At 41.2% G+C, this 15,184-nt stretch overlaps 1 protein-coding gene across 4 annotated transcripts; it reads left to right on the top strand.

Moving 5' to 3' along the window:
• Window positions 1–809: 809 nt before the first annotated feature.
• STEAP2 (STEAP2 metalloreductase) lies at window positions 810–14,650 on the top strand. Of its 4 annotated transcripts, none has more exons than XM_077302788.1 (6): window positions 810–1,271; window positions 1,634–1,866; window positions 3,841–4,363; window positions 5,023–5,550; window positions 7,084–7,248; window positions 8,917–14,650. In XM_077302788.1, the coding sequence occupies exons 3-6, from the start codon at window positions 3,872–3,874 to the stop codon at window positions 9,199–9,201; spliced, it is 1,470 nt and encodes a 489-aa protein (XP_077158903.1). In that variant the 5' UTR covers window positions 810–1,271; window positions 1,634–1,866; window positions 3,841–3,871; the 3' UTR covers window positions 9,202–14,650. The 4 variants fall into 4 exon arrangements, with proteins under 4 accessions (XP_077158903.1, XP_077158900.1, XP_077158904.1 ...); XM_077302785.1 differs by having other exon boundaries at window positions 1,634–1,854; XM_077302789.1 differs by having other exon boundaries at window positions 1,634–1,823.
• The last annotated feature ends 534 nt before the right edge of the window (window positions 14,651–15,184 follow it).

Raw genomic sequence — 15,184 nt, forward strand, 5'->3', positions numbered from 1 at the left:
GTGTTCCTCGAGTGATCCTTCCTACCTACCCAATGTTTAAACTATTTTGTGCATGTATTTTAGCTGTGGCTTTAACTGTTTTAAAATGTGTTTTTTGTTTTAATGGTTTTGGAGAAGTGATTTTGTTATGTATAATTTTAATTTGTTAGGTACCTTAATGATCATGAAGAGGGTAGAAAAGCAGGGTATACATTTTATCAAATGTTCTTAGCTGAGCAACATTTTGCACATAACTAGAGGGTGTTCTAAAAATATCTCCAATCCTAGTGGAAGGAGAACTTTCTGTATTCAGTACTCAGTTTACTGATCAGCCATGGCCATTTCATTCAAATGTAAAATGCACACAATCAAGATTTGAAGATAAAACTCTGCGCCTTTCTTTCATATGGTACCAATTTTGTTTAAGTGCTCACCTTTCTGTATTTAAAACCTGTGTATCCTGCCTCCCCCCCCCCCCTTATAAAATATAATACAAATATAATGTCACTCCTCAGTGTTGTTCAACCAGGCCTTAATAGCTCCCTTGAGGAAGATAATTTGCTCACGTTATGCCTCTGGAGCTCAGTTACCCTTGCGTGAAAATAACCAGTGGGGCACGGGGAGGGGACACAGTAAGCACTGGAGCCAGCAACAGCTGGAAAGCAGGATGGTGAACTAACCCAGGGGATGCTCCCAACATCTCTACCGACAGCCTTCAACCAGGCCCCATTGGATGCTGAAGCCCCTGGGGGAAACTTCTGAAACGCCCTCCACAGCCAGGCTCGCGTTACATTAGTTGCACTCCCCACTCCCTCCAATGTGGTGTTTGGCTGGCTGGAGGGCTCAATCCCGCCGCCTGGTTGTACTCCGCTTGCGCTGACCTGCCGTGCGGGAGAGTGAATGCGGTTCGTGAGGCACCGGGAGGGGGGGACCCACCAGGCCCAAAAGCAAGCGAGAAATGACTGACCCAGGAAGCCAGACCCACCGCCTGGTCAGGGCCATCTACCAACCCACCCGGGACGACGGGGGCGGGCGGCGTGCAAGTGGCCGCCTCCGTCACTCAGCCGCGGCACAAGCCGCCACTTCCCCCGCCTTCCTTGCCTCAAGAGACGCTGCCCGGGCGGCCTGCGCTCTCCGTGCGCTTCTGACAGCCGCCGCCGCCGCGCTCGCTCCCGGAAGGCCGGCGCGGAGTGCGGCGGGGGAGGACCGACGGGGAAGCGCCTCCTTTCCTCCCTTATTGCTGCAGGCTGGAGCGCGGGAAGGCGGAGAGGAGAGCGGCCGGCGGGGCAGAGGTGAGCCCGAGCGGAGGCGTGCTTACGACGCCGGCCGGGCGGAGGGGGGAAGGAGCCGCGTCCGGCCCCGCTGCGCTTGTTTGTCCGCGGCGCCCCCGTGCGAAAGGGAGACGGAGCGCCCGAGCACGCCTTTGCGTTTGGCCCGGGGCGGCTTCCTCCGGCGGCAGATGCGGTCCCTGGAGAGCAGGCTGCGCGGCGTCCGCCTTGCAGAGGGAGCCCCGGGGCTGCAGCCTCGCCGCTGCCCGGCCTGCTTCGCCTGCCAGGCCGTTCAAGGGCAAAGCCGCGGTCTGGGTTGGCGCGGTGCAAAGGAGCCGAGTCGCTCGGGGTCAGACGCGCTCACCGGGTTTCGGTTTGCTTTTCAGGGCGCGCTGGGGACACGCTTGAGCCTCAGAGTCCAGCTCTTAAGCCGCAGGGGTCGACGGATGGATTGCCGGTGAATGTCCGGATTTGGGCCGGCAGAGGTCATGCTTAACTAAACGAGCGCGCTTGGAAGATGCCGGGGCATCTCTGGTCTCCAGTCAACGACAAGCAGCACAGAAAGTAGAGCTGGAGGTTGGCAAGATCTCTTCTTCTCTAGCCCTGAGTAGGTGGCTCCGTAAGTACTGCTAGAAGAGGGGCTCCTCTCCTCACCCCCATTTGAGAGGGTCTCTCTTCTGGGCTTCTGTGAAGGCACCGGGAGAAATAAATGATTACTTGTTGTAGACAAGCTTCAATGCCTAGTGCCTAGCAGTAGTGCTTGCTGGTCCTTTTGGCTGTTTCCATGTGCAGGTCTCTTTTGGATAGACGTGTTTGTTTTTTTGCTGCTGGAAATGATGGTTGCATAATGACAGCTGTTGAATTTGCCTCAGCCATATTGTTTCAACTGATAACGATGATTAAATTCTCATAAAATAATCTGATCCAGAGTAGTACGATAATCTGCGACTACCCTGTGCATTATCCTTTCAAAATAAGAATGACCACACAGGTGCAGATACAGCCATGTGTAATGATACATGCCCTAATGCATTAGCTTCTTCTGAAACAGAAAGTAGTTGCCTACTCTCAGGGTAGCCATGAAACAGGAGGGGTCACAAAAAGGGGCAGTCTGCAAATTGCCTTGTGAAAACATGAGTACAGGTGAAGCGGCCTTATATGGCATCAAACCACTGGCCGACCAAAGTTCAGTGTTGTCTTCTGCAACTACCATTGGCTCTCAAGCTGCACCTGGCCATTTTGGGGGGGGGGGATTCCAAGGGTTGAATCTGGCCCATTCTGCATAAGAAGCAGGTGCTGTATCACTAAGCCACAGCCTGAGGTATGTAGCACCTTGCCCTGGTATTTGTTAGTAAGTCCCACTGAACCTAATAGGCCTCAATTGAGTTGAACGGCTTCGGAAGAGCCGTTAAGACTAAGAGTCTGTTAAGACTTCATAGGCGAAAATACTACATTACTAAATGTTCCAGGGCCATTAATATGAGAAGGTAAACAACCATTATATAAACTTCATCATTGTACTGAGTAACAAATACAGGAATGCAGACAGATTTTTTAAACACTTCATTTTGCTCTGCTCATTGATTGTTCTTTTTTCTATCCTCCTTCTCACCCCTTTCTCATGACCATCTCTGCTTTCTTATCTTTCCATCGAGTCTGTAGAGTTTACTTCCTAAACATGAGTAGAACTGGGCTGCAAATTTCTTAATCTGTAGATGATTTAGAGACTCCGTTCCATCCAGCTGACTAAATGTGTAAGGCAAAGTTCAAGGAGGCACTGCAACTTGGTGTGCTTTTTAAATATGTTATTGCTGGCTGGTGTAACCAGTGGGAATATTCAAGATTACTTAAATTATGTGTCACTCTGTGTCAAAAGAAGTATCTTACTGCTTATGAGTAGCCAGGAGTTTTTGGAAGTAGAAAGCTGAGCATTGGGAAGTACAAGTGACATGAGGGATTCCTGGATCCTATGTCTGGTTCTTCTATCAGCTGTAAAGAAGGAAGCCAGGAACTGCTGCTTCCTTGTGTGGCACTGCAGCCATTTTGCTCCCCTACATCTTAAAGTATGCAGAAGTCTCTGAAAACACAGAGGAAGAGATCAGAAGAACGAGCAAACAGCATTATTGCATTGGGAGATACCATACCTAGTTGCTGCTTTGACTTCCCATTTCGGTTGATACAAGCATAGAGAATTTGGCAAATTCTTCTCTAATTTTCAAGCTTTATAATGGTGCATGAGAGCTTGGAAGATGTATGCGGACAGAGCACAGCTTTGTGTACATGATCAAGAATTTCTTACGTTACCATTGTTCACTTTGACTTAGAGTATTTTTTACTTGGATTTTTTTCTCTCCGTTGTTTATTTCTGATTTTTTTTGCCATCCAATAGTGTTTCTCCATGTAAATATGTAATTATTTTAAAATATTTCATGTTTCATGTTCATGTTTCATGTAAAATATTTCATGTTCACAAATAGCAACAGAAGTGCCTGTTTTGTGGAGAAGTGTGTAGGTGTATACATGCCTATAAATTCAGAATGTGTTAATGGTTAATTATGAACACTTTGTGTTTTCTGTCTCTTCTTTTTTTTAGATAATATCCTGCCGTCTCAGTCTGTTGAGAGATGGAATCCATTACTATGTTGGGAAGTCCTAAAAACTTAAATGAAACTTTCTTGCCAAATGGGGTAAATGGTATTAAGGACAACAGTAAGATTACAGTTGGCGTAATTGGAACTGGGGACTTTGCTAAATCCCTGACAATCAGACTTATCAGATGTGGATACCATGTGGCTGTAGGAAGCAGAAACCCCAAGTTTGCAGCCGAGTTCTTCCCGCATGTTGTTGATGTCACTCATCATGAAGATGCTGTAGCAAAAGCAAGCTTAATCTTTGTCGCCATACACAGAGAACACTACAGCTCTTTGTGGGACCTCAAACATCTGCTGGTTGGTAAAATCCTTGTAGATGTTAGCAACAATATGAGAGTCAACCAGTATCCTGAATCCAACGCTGAATACCTGCAGTCCCTTTTCCCAGATTCCATTGTTGTCAAAGGATTCAATGTTATTTCAGCCTGGGCACTGCAGTTAGGACCAAAAGATGCCAGCAGACAGGTATGTTACGTATGTGGGCATTTAAACAAATAGCAATTCTGTTATGTAAGTCTCGCTGATCCCAGCATCCTTAATTGACCTGTGATAGCTACACTCTTCAGTAATTAAATTCTGTGGATCAGTTTTCATGGTATAAGCAGCAGGTGGCGTTCCCAGCACTGACAAAAGAATACAGTCCTTTCTGTTGGTCTAGCACCAAGAACATACATCAATGCCTGTGTTACTGTGATAAGCAACCTCCAGCCCTCCTGAGCTGGCGTTGAAAAATGCATCTCACAAGGCTGCCAAAAGTAATTCTACAAGTTGCAGTACTGACTACAAACTCGCATGAGAAGATCTCCCCTATATTTAGAGGCAAGGAGGGCAGATTGGTTGGGGCTCTTCTGCATTGCCCAGCATGGTATTTTAGGTATTATAGTACAATATGATTATAGCAGCTTTATGTTTTTAGTTATATCACTAGAGACTTGCAAGGTCAAAAATAAGATCTTTTATTTTCGACTATTTGTAACAATGATAAATGCAAATTTTGAAATAGACCCTTCGCCTATAGGTTCTTTTGACCCATGTACTAATAATGCTGACCACTCAATCAATGAAATTGTTGATTTTATCCTATGTTCTTTAGATTGCTGAATATAATGAACTTGATTTTCTAGGTCTACATATGTAGTAACAGTGTTCAGGCTCGTCATCAAGTTATTGAACTTGCTCGTCAGCTCAACTTTATTCCCTTTGATTCGGGTGCTCTGTCGTCAGCAAAGGAGATTGAAAATTTACCCCTGCGCCTCTTCACGCTGTGGAAAGGACCAGTAGTCGTGGCCATTAGTCTGGCTACTTTCTTCTTCATCTATTCGTTCATTAGAGATGTCATACATCCATATGTGAGGAGCCAGCAGAGTGATTTCTACAAGATTCCTATTGAGATTGTGAATAAGACATTGCCAGTTGTTGCTATTACTTTACTATCTCTTGTATATTTATCAGGGCTCCTAGCAGCTGCTTATCAGCTTTATTATGGCACCAAATACAAAAGATTTCCACCCTGGTTAGATAGCTGGCTGCAGTGCAGAAAGCAGCTTGGACTGCTTAGTTTTTTCTTTGCAACAGTGCATGTGGCTTACAGCCTTTGTTTGCCCATGCGGAGGTCAGAACGCTACCTCTTCCTCAATATGGCATATCAGCAGGTAAGGAAAATAACTTTTTTGATGCTGTTTTACTCAACTGTATCAGTGTCCTGAAAACAGTGTATGTATTCTATCACTGTCCCACGCATTCTGTATGAAAACTGGCAGCTTCCCAAATGGAAACAAAATTACCAAAAATAGCTTGGCACAGCGTAAAAATATACATAAGACCAGTCCATCAGTGGATTCCAGATCTGGTTCAAAGTTTTGGTACTAACATATCTGAGGGACCACCTCTGGATATATTCCCCAGAAAGCCCTTCAGTCAGCCAGTGCCAACCCTGGCCCCAAAGAAGTATGCTTGACCTCAAAAGCCAAAAAGGCCCTGGCTCCCACCTGGTGGAATAAGGTCCCTGGAGAAATCAAGGATCTGATGGAGTTTACTAAATTCCGCAGGGCCTACAAGGTAGAGTTCTTCTGCCAAGCTTATGGTTGAAGCCAGCAAAAAGTCCATGAAAACAGCTGATCAGGCTGTTTCACCTCCACCACCTCCTTATCTTGTAACATCAATAGAAAAGAATGTAATAATTATCAAGGCTGACTATTGGTATTTCTTTACTGATTTTTACTGTTTTATCCTGTAACCATTGTTGGAATCTGTTGTACACTGCCCCAAGATGGCAAGTCCAAGGGTGGTGATATAGAAATCAAATGATATATTTTTAAAGTATTAAAGCTACATAAATTTAAAAGAAAACTGTAAGACGCTGATAAAATCTTAGTCCACAGGAGGCTGAGCCTTGTCCTGAAAGGTTTGGGTATGGGGCAAAAGGATCAGGGGGAAGAGGACATTCCAAAGCCAGCTTGGTGTAGTGGTTAAGAGTGGTAGCTTCTAATCTGGAGAACCAGGTTTGATTCCCTGCTCTCCCACATGTGGCCAGCTGGGTGACCTTGGGCTTTCCATGGCACTGATAAAGCTGTTCTGGCCGAGCAGTAATATCAGGGCTCTCTCAGCCTCCCCTACCTCAGGGGGTGTCTGTTGTGGGGAGAGGAAAAGGAACACAATTGTAAGCTGTTTGAGACTCCTTCTGGTAGAGCAAAGTGGTATATAAAAGCCAACTCTTCTTCTTCAAAGATGAGACATCACAGTACAACAGATTGTGTGGCTATTGGTTTATGCCTGAAGATAGGGAATGGAACACAGAGCCTGTGATGAGATTTACTCATTAAATTCTTAAGGAATTATAATTATTTAAAATATTTTTATTTAATACTTACAATACAATTGTGTTGCATTACTTATAGAGCTGTATTACTCAGTGCTTAAAGGAAGGTAGAAACAATTCTGACAGATATGTACAGTATTTACAGAAAACAAATTTTTAACTCTTTCCTTCTGTTGCATCAGTGAATTAAGACAAAAAGGTTATTCAGAGTGCCAAAGAAACACCTTCCTCTGTTGCTGGAAGTCCCATTTGGCTGCCTCTCATACTTTTGAGATTCTGTCAGGCATTCTTTTCCAGTCTGCCAAAATATTATTTTTGTGTTAAGTGTGCGTATTCTTGGAATTTAAGGAAACTTTTTTCCCATCAGGTCCATGCAAATGTTGAGAATTCATGGAATGAGGAAGAAGTGTGGCGCATTGAAATGTATGTCTCCTTTGGAATAATGAGCCTTGGTCTGCTTTCTTTGTTGGCTGTAACTTCTATTCCTTCAGTAAACCAGACGTTAAATTGGAGGGAATTCAGTTTTATACAGGTTTGTATTTGGGGGTATTTAAAAGGGGTTTTCAGCAGGGTGATGTTACCAATATGTATTTATTTAAGACATATCCACTATCCCATGACACCATAAACAAGGTGGCTTTCATCTGTCTGTATATGCCTGAAATGTTTTCAGCATCGGTACCCATCTCCTGTTCTTGGTGTACATATGTATAGTAAACATGTCCACAGTTGTCACATATCTCATCCTACTGTTATCTGTAAAGAACATTAGTCATGTCAGAAGCAGTCTTGGAAACACTACAACCATTATCATCTTGTACGAAATAGAATAGATTCCTTCCTATGAAAATATTTTCACATAGTTTTCTGACAGTTGCAGGAATGCATTGTTCAGATCTCTGGCACATTTTGCTTTTACAAGATTGTCCTAAATATTTCCATGGCCCCAGTCAAGGGATCTTGGAATACTTCTTTCCATTTTGCAATGTTTAGGATTGGGCTGCAACTCTATCCTTTACTGAAAAAATTCAGTAATGTAGCCATTTTGACTACAAGTAGCAAAACAAAAGCTTAGTCCAATGGCATCTTTAAGATCAACAAAGTTTTATTCAAGGTGTGAGCTTTCAAGTTGTGAGCTGGTGCCATCTTGGTTCTCCTAGCTTTGGTATTCAGAAGGTTACTTCCTTGGATGCAGAGATTCTGTTTTGTCATTATGGCTAGCAGCTATTCATTAACTTATCTTCCATTAATCTGTCTAATCCCCTCTAACAATCATATATGCTCATAGCCAATGCTACAACCACTGGCAATGAATTCTACAAGTTAATTACTCACTGAAGTAGTACTTCCTGTTATCCATCCAGAATTATTGTACATTAACTTCATCAGGTACCCCAAGTTATGGGACAGTGAGAAAAGGTTCGGCCTGTCCATTTTCTTCATCCTATGCATAATTTTGTAAATCTCATCTGTTTGCTATAATTTGTTACAGGTATAAACATCTGTAAAGAGATATTCTGCAGTATAGGTGCCAAAGGGTTGATATAGGTTCAGAATGTCATCCACAGTTGCACAGATATGACAAATGCATGCAACTCTATAGAGGTGACAGAGCATCAGAAATCCACGAGTGTGCCTGAAAGCTGAGATACTGTATGAAAGATATTTCTCAGTATCCTTGTGGTTTGGAATTGAGTAAATATTGCCCCTATTTTCCGCCAGCCAAACAAAACATTCCATGCCTCAATGTCATAGCAACATTCCACATGACCCTCTGTCTTCTCTAGTTGCTATCTGCAGAGAATTCTGAACCAATCTTAGTATTTCTTATAGACCCTTACAGGAAAAAACCAAAACTACAGAACAAGGGAGGTGCTCCCATTTTATCAACCAATGTTCATAATGCTAAAATTGAACTTTTAATTTACATCCCATGGCAGCTGGGAAAAGATCCTTGTTCAGAAATGTGGTTTCCAGGGTAGCCTTGGGCTTGAACTCATTTTGTTTGTGAATTTTTTATAGTTGCATCTTTTATTTCATTTGGTACAAAGACTACAGGCAGATATATTTAAAAGTTCTAGCAAAAATAGAATAGAAAATTATTAAACCAGATATTTAAAACATTTTATTAACTTTTTCTGATAAGGCTTTTGGAATTTTAATTTCTATTCATTTCCCTTATTCTTGCCCATCACTAAAGTCTACACTGGGATACGTCGCTCTGCTCATAAGTACTTTCCACGTGTTGATTTATGGATGGAAACGAGCCTTTGAAGAAGACTACTACAGATTTTACACACCACCAAACTTTGTTCTTGCACTGGTCTTACCGTGCATAGTAATTTTGGGTAAGATAATTTTGCTTTTGCCGTGTATAAGCAGGAAACTGAAACGGATAAGAAGAGGATGGGAGAAAAGACAGTTTATGGATGATGGAAGTGGAACTGTTCCATATCCCTCACCAGAAAGGATTACAGTCATGTGATTGCACAGTAGCACCATTACCCTTGTCAACATAGTCCCTTTAAAAGAAGTTTAGATCATGAATTCACAAACTTTTCTGTAAACTGGAAAGTTAGTCTTTGGCGGTATGGAAGGGCGTTAGTAAAAGCCATCAAGTCAGGGAATGAGCAAGCTGGGGTGAAAACAAATGTAATCTAGAATACTGCTGTGCATTGCCATCTACATCTTAATGCAGACAAAAATGCACATGTGTGTAGTCTAACAAGTGGATTTTTTGGGACCAGTGGTCATGTCTAGTGCCTGGCTACATGAACTTCTCTTTACACTGAGGCCATATGAATACTGGGTTTTAATAGATTAGTGAAACAAGAAAATCATCGGGTTTTGCATGACATGTTTTGGGGTTACACTTGCTGCTTGTAATTTCTAAATTGCTTAATAATATCTTTTGTATGTGCTTTACGTTGTAAAAACAAAAGGAGACAAACATTTTTTCAACCAGCTTTTGTGACGGATGTGTTCATGTGAAACAAATATTTTTGTTTCTAACACTTCATTATTAATTGATGATCACATCACTCTGATTATTTAGTGCCAGGTCCTTAAATATTGAAAATGTTGCTGAGAATTTTCACTACTCCTGTATTCTTTCTAGATGGTTCTTCTAGACAGATTTGTTTGTACTACTCCGATTTAAAGTCAGAGTGAGTGGTTAAATAAAGTTAAGGGCATAATGAAAAATATATCTCACAATAATTTTTTGATATGAGGAATGTGAAACAGCTTCAGTGTCTTTATGATGTACCCTTTAGCCCTGCTAGAGTCAGATAAACAAAATTAATTAATGCTGACATTTTCAACAGCTATAAACACCAGGGGGGTAATAACAGCTGTGGCTATGTAAGGGTTACACTAGTACTGTTAGGGAAGTAATTATTCAGTGCACAACAAGGAGTTTTCATTATCAAAGGCACTATTTCACCTGTGATTAGTGCTTATACAGACAATGCATACTGAATAGTTGGTTTTTGTGAATCTCTTACCTCTTGTAGAGCTAGAAAAAACATTCTTGTTTAAATAAAAATAAATTTATTAATAATTACGTTTTTATTCTATATTGGGGATTCAAAAATAAACCTAAAAGTATAATTTACAGAAGCATGTGCACCTTAGCAGACCCCTAGCACAAACTTCAAGGAGGTAATTAGCCACAAGGATGTCATAAGCTAGTGATGGTTCCAGAAGCTTTGAACCATAGGTTAGGAGGCAAGGGACAAGAGCCTCTGGCCACACCCAGGGCTTAAATTTCCTACAAAACGACTTGGAAAGAGTTCTGTTTTATTTCACTATATTCATAATCATACAAAAACACTGGCTGCGATAAGCATGTCAAGAAGAAAGCAACCCTAAAACCCATTTTCTTGACATTTTCTTTATGGAAGATGGGAGGTTGGACAGCATTAAACATGCAATCTGAACTGTGCTTACTTCAATAAATTTTGTAAGGCTACGAAGTGCAATGTACAATTACATTTAGCTGTTGTAGTAAAGAGTGTCTTTGCAAAGAGATCTTAGTTGCCTTTGTGCATAAAGTAGTATTCAGTAATGAGCCCCTTGCTTAGCATTTGAAAAGTCTAATCAGCTGCAGTTATGAGAGCTGTGATAATTATTTATTATATATAAAATAAATGGAAGCTTTGAGCCATTATTGTCTTCATCCTAAACGCACCTACAAAATCAGCCTGATTTAGGGTGTAATCACAAAAGTGCCTTCCCTACCCCTGTTCTAGCACAGGTAGCTAAGCCCCAGCAAATCCCCAACATACCTGAAAACTAGATACCATGCATAAATATGTGCTGAACATTTTGGCTAGTACTGAAGTTCTAGTCACACCAGTGAGACTGTAATCCTGTCCACATGTGAGAAGCAAATTCTATTGAAATCAGTGGGAGTTTTATGTGTATATCTAACGATATATTGCCATAATCCAATAGTTCTGCTTGTCTATCTAAAGCAGAGCCCTCCTACTGAATGGGATGGAACTCTCCTTATGCACACTAGGAAATCTGTGTATGAATTTCTTTGTGTGTGCATGTATGCATACTCATGCTTAAGTATGTGAACCTATTTTTCTTCCATACGAAAAAAAGCTACTGCAAGGACAGAGAGCTCTGGAGCAGAGGTAGTGTGCATAGCATTTAGGTAAAAGTTCTTCAAATGACTCATTATAGTATATCGGAACCACAAAAATGTCTTAAGGAAAAATGTTATCTTGAATTATTTTTCCAATCGTTTTTATAAAAATGTAGAGATATTATTTTATTTTAAATAGTTCTACAAAGTAGTTATTATATTAATAGAACTATATTTTTGGGTGGGAAATCAGTGAAATATTTCACCTGCATATATTCTTTGGGTTATTTAGGTTATTCATTGTGCAATTTTAAGCCTCCTTGAATGTGTGCAGGTCTTTTTGAGATATATTTAAGTCTGACAAAGTTGGCATAGGGTTGCAGTTCAGCTGAACTAACATTGAGGGTCAGATTCTGCCGTTTGTAGTCACTATAGAACAGTATTATTCTTGCAATCTGATCCTGGAATGTTACCAGCCCAGCTGGCTCATCAGCTCATACTGTTCCAATGAAACTATTTATGGAAGGGTTTATAGGATAATGCTTTTTACCTAATATCTGTATTTTGTTGGTATGGATTCTTATTGCGCCGCTTAAATGGACATACTATGTACGCTGTTTCAGTGGAGCCTGTGCCAATGTAACATGTTTTAGAAAGAAAATGAAAGCCATATACATTATTTAAGAGCTTAAATATGAATCACTGCTTTATATATTTTTATACAATTTCAATTATTTGATCAATCGCTTCTGAAAATTAAAATCTTAGTTACAATGCACCATAATGCTGTACAATGCTTAATATATTTCATATGTGCTATTTAAAGATTGTTTCTGTACTAAATTACATTTTAACTCTATTGGGCACTTTTTCTATACACGGTGTGACAAATTGTGTTTGTAGTTTTATCACAGTTTGTAAATTGTAACTAAGTTCAGCTAAACAGTACTGGACTTGAGCACAGGTAAATTGTTTTGAGATTCTGCAGAAATGTATTGTAAGTTTATTGTTTGCTTGGTTGTAACAATGTGGCTCAAGAAATTGGTACAAAATAATTTTTCATTTTCCGTACAAATGTGTTATGCTCAAACTAGACATCTGGTATTTATAGAATATTGGCAACTATATAGAATTACCAATACTGTGAGAGTTTACTGTGCCCGATTAATGGAAATAGTAGTGTAGATCTAATCAGCTTTTCCATTCAGTCTTACCCAACTTCCCTACTTACTACGCCTGTCTCACCTGGCTTATGCCCATGAAGGTCTTATGAACCTCAGAATAGGGGGGGATTGTTTGAGGGGGAGGTCAGAGGGGGACCCTTCCAACATTTTTCAAAAATGGAAAAATTGTTTTGATCCAGGTTTCCATCAGGCAATGGTATTCTTCCTTTCCTTTGTTGTGAAATTTACCAGGCACCAATCTACCAAAATGTATAATTTAAAGCAAATGGTCACTATGTAAAGGTTAGATAACGTTGGTGTAATTCTTCTAGGTCTTCTGTAACGTCTTTTACTGGCAAATGTTGGTAAGAAGCTTCAGTAGCTAACAAGCTGCATCTTCCTGATGCTTGAAATGCTGTAAAGTAGGTGTGTGTGTATTTGGATAATCTATATGCTTTCCCACACCCTTATCATACAATTCTTTTAGTAGAGGAATCAAGTAATATTTAAAATTGTTCTGATTTCTAAGCAGGCATAATGTCATATCACACTTAGGTAAATAAACACAGGTATGCTACCCTAAGAGCCTCTTGTGGCGCAGAGTGGTAAGGCAGCCGTCTGAAAGCTTTGCCCATAAGGCTAGGAGTTCAATCCCAGCAGCCGGCTCAAGGTTGACTCAGCCTTCCATCCTTCCGAGGTCGGTAAAATGAGTACCCAGCTTGCTGGGGGGTAAACGGTCATGACTGGGGAAGGCACTGGCAAACCACCCCGTATTGAGTCTGCCATGAAAACGCTAGAGGGCGTCACCCCAAGGGTCAGACATGACTCGGTGCTTGCACAGGGGATACCTTTACCTTTTACCTATGCTACCCTAGCTGGCCACACCCAGGGGCAGGAGGTGCCTGGGCTGCAGAGCCTAGCCGGAGTCCACACCAGAGCAAAGTCAAAGTCCAGTCCAAGTCATTAGGAATCAAAGCAAGCAGAGTGAAGGGCGAGGCAAAGAGTAGTTGAGGGAAAGCCATGGTCAGAGTCCAGAGAAGCATATATACAACAAAGCCAGTCCAATTACCAGGTGCATAGTCAGAAGCTGTTTGCCAGGAGTCAGGGAAGCCGATGGGAGTCAAAAGTTCACAGACCAAGGAATCCAAGCTGGACAGGAGGGTTTCTGCAGAGATTGCACCCACGCTGAAGAGCTGTTGCTGTGTCTCCTAAAAGCAGCTCAGCTAATTGGCTGCACCTGGGGGAGGACTTACTCATCCTCCCCAGGAGCTATCCCAGCTGGGCCCCATCTACTTTGACAGTGTGCCTGCAGTCTCTGGCTCATTCAGCGTTCAGCAAACACCACCCTTCTGCTTTGCCTGTGTCACTCAGGCGAGCTGTCAGGGCTGGAATGCATCTGCGGATGCACCAAAGATGCTTCTTGGGAAGAGCCTGGCTGACTTGTGTTGCCTTCACCTGCTGCACATTCAGAGGCACCTCTTCTGCCAGGGCTGGCTCAGCTGCAGGCCCTGGTTGCTGTGGCAACTCCTGGGAGACAGGAGGTGGTAGTGGGGGCATGACAACAGGAGTTGGTAGCAAAACCCAGTAATTTTGATGGAATTTACGGATTCCAACTGCAAAGGGATTGCAGAGTCACTATTATCTTCATGGCACTGAGGTAGGTTTCATATTTGGATTAAATCTTTTTTATTTTATAGATGGGAAATAGTGTCTATGAGAGCAGAGAATGTCTAGATGTATCCAGGAAGCCCATGGCTGAGTTTTCAAATAGTTTTGTACAACTTCCTCTTCAGTGTCAATGCAATTAAGTCTTGAATTGAACTGATATACCAGTGCAAGTTTACAAAAACATAAGATTTTGCTGAATGTCAGCAGAAGTTTTAGAGAAGGCTGTCATTCTGTAAATCTGTACTGGTATACAATATAACTTCCAACTTACATAAGGGAATTTTTTTTAATGAATTCTACACCAAAACAATTATTTTTTTATCTGTTATGCATTGTGTATGAATGTCTTTAGGGCAATGCCCTGACAAACGTTTTCATGAATTTATGTGCAATATTTGCCTGTTGTGTCTGTCTTTGTATATTTTCTCAATTACTCTTGTCTCAACAGGGCTGTCCTATATTTTTCCATAGTCCTTTTACTGACATCAATTAAAAATTAAAATCAATTTTTGGCCTTTGTTTATATAATTTTGTTTATGAACTTGCATTTTCACTTTTGTCCTTTACTGTTTGCTTTATTCAGTACATTTGAGTTTTCTTACAGCTCTCTCGGACTCATAAATGCCGCATAAATTTGGTTCTACTCTATCATTTTCACTTGCAGAAAAAACTCAAAGAGAATATTATAGTTTACATAGATTACACAGAAATGAAAATGTGATGGTGAGTTTATACATAAACATGAACTTTTAAACACAGTTCTCCCTCCTGTTGGAGACTTAAAACAATACAAAAGTTTTTTTTAATTGGATTCTTTATTGCTTGCTCAGTATCTGGTTGTGGTTAGAGATCAGCTGTGGGTGAGTTGACTAGACAAGACTCATTATGATTACAAAACATTGTGTCCTGAATACTTTTATACAAATAGGTATATTTGAAGTAAATGCCATATACTTACAAGTGACATGTTTAGAAGCAGGATGTAAATCAAACAGCTGGACTGAGGAAATAAAACAAGTATGAAAGGATGTGCTTATCGA

Source organism: Paroedura picta, chromosome 11, assembly GCF_049243985.1.
Source record: "Paroedura picta isolate Pp20150507F chromosome 11, Ppicta_v3.0, whole genome shotgun sequence".
NCBI lineage: Eukaryota > Metazoa > Chordata > Lepidosauria > Squamata > Gekkonidae > Paroedura > Paroedura picta.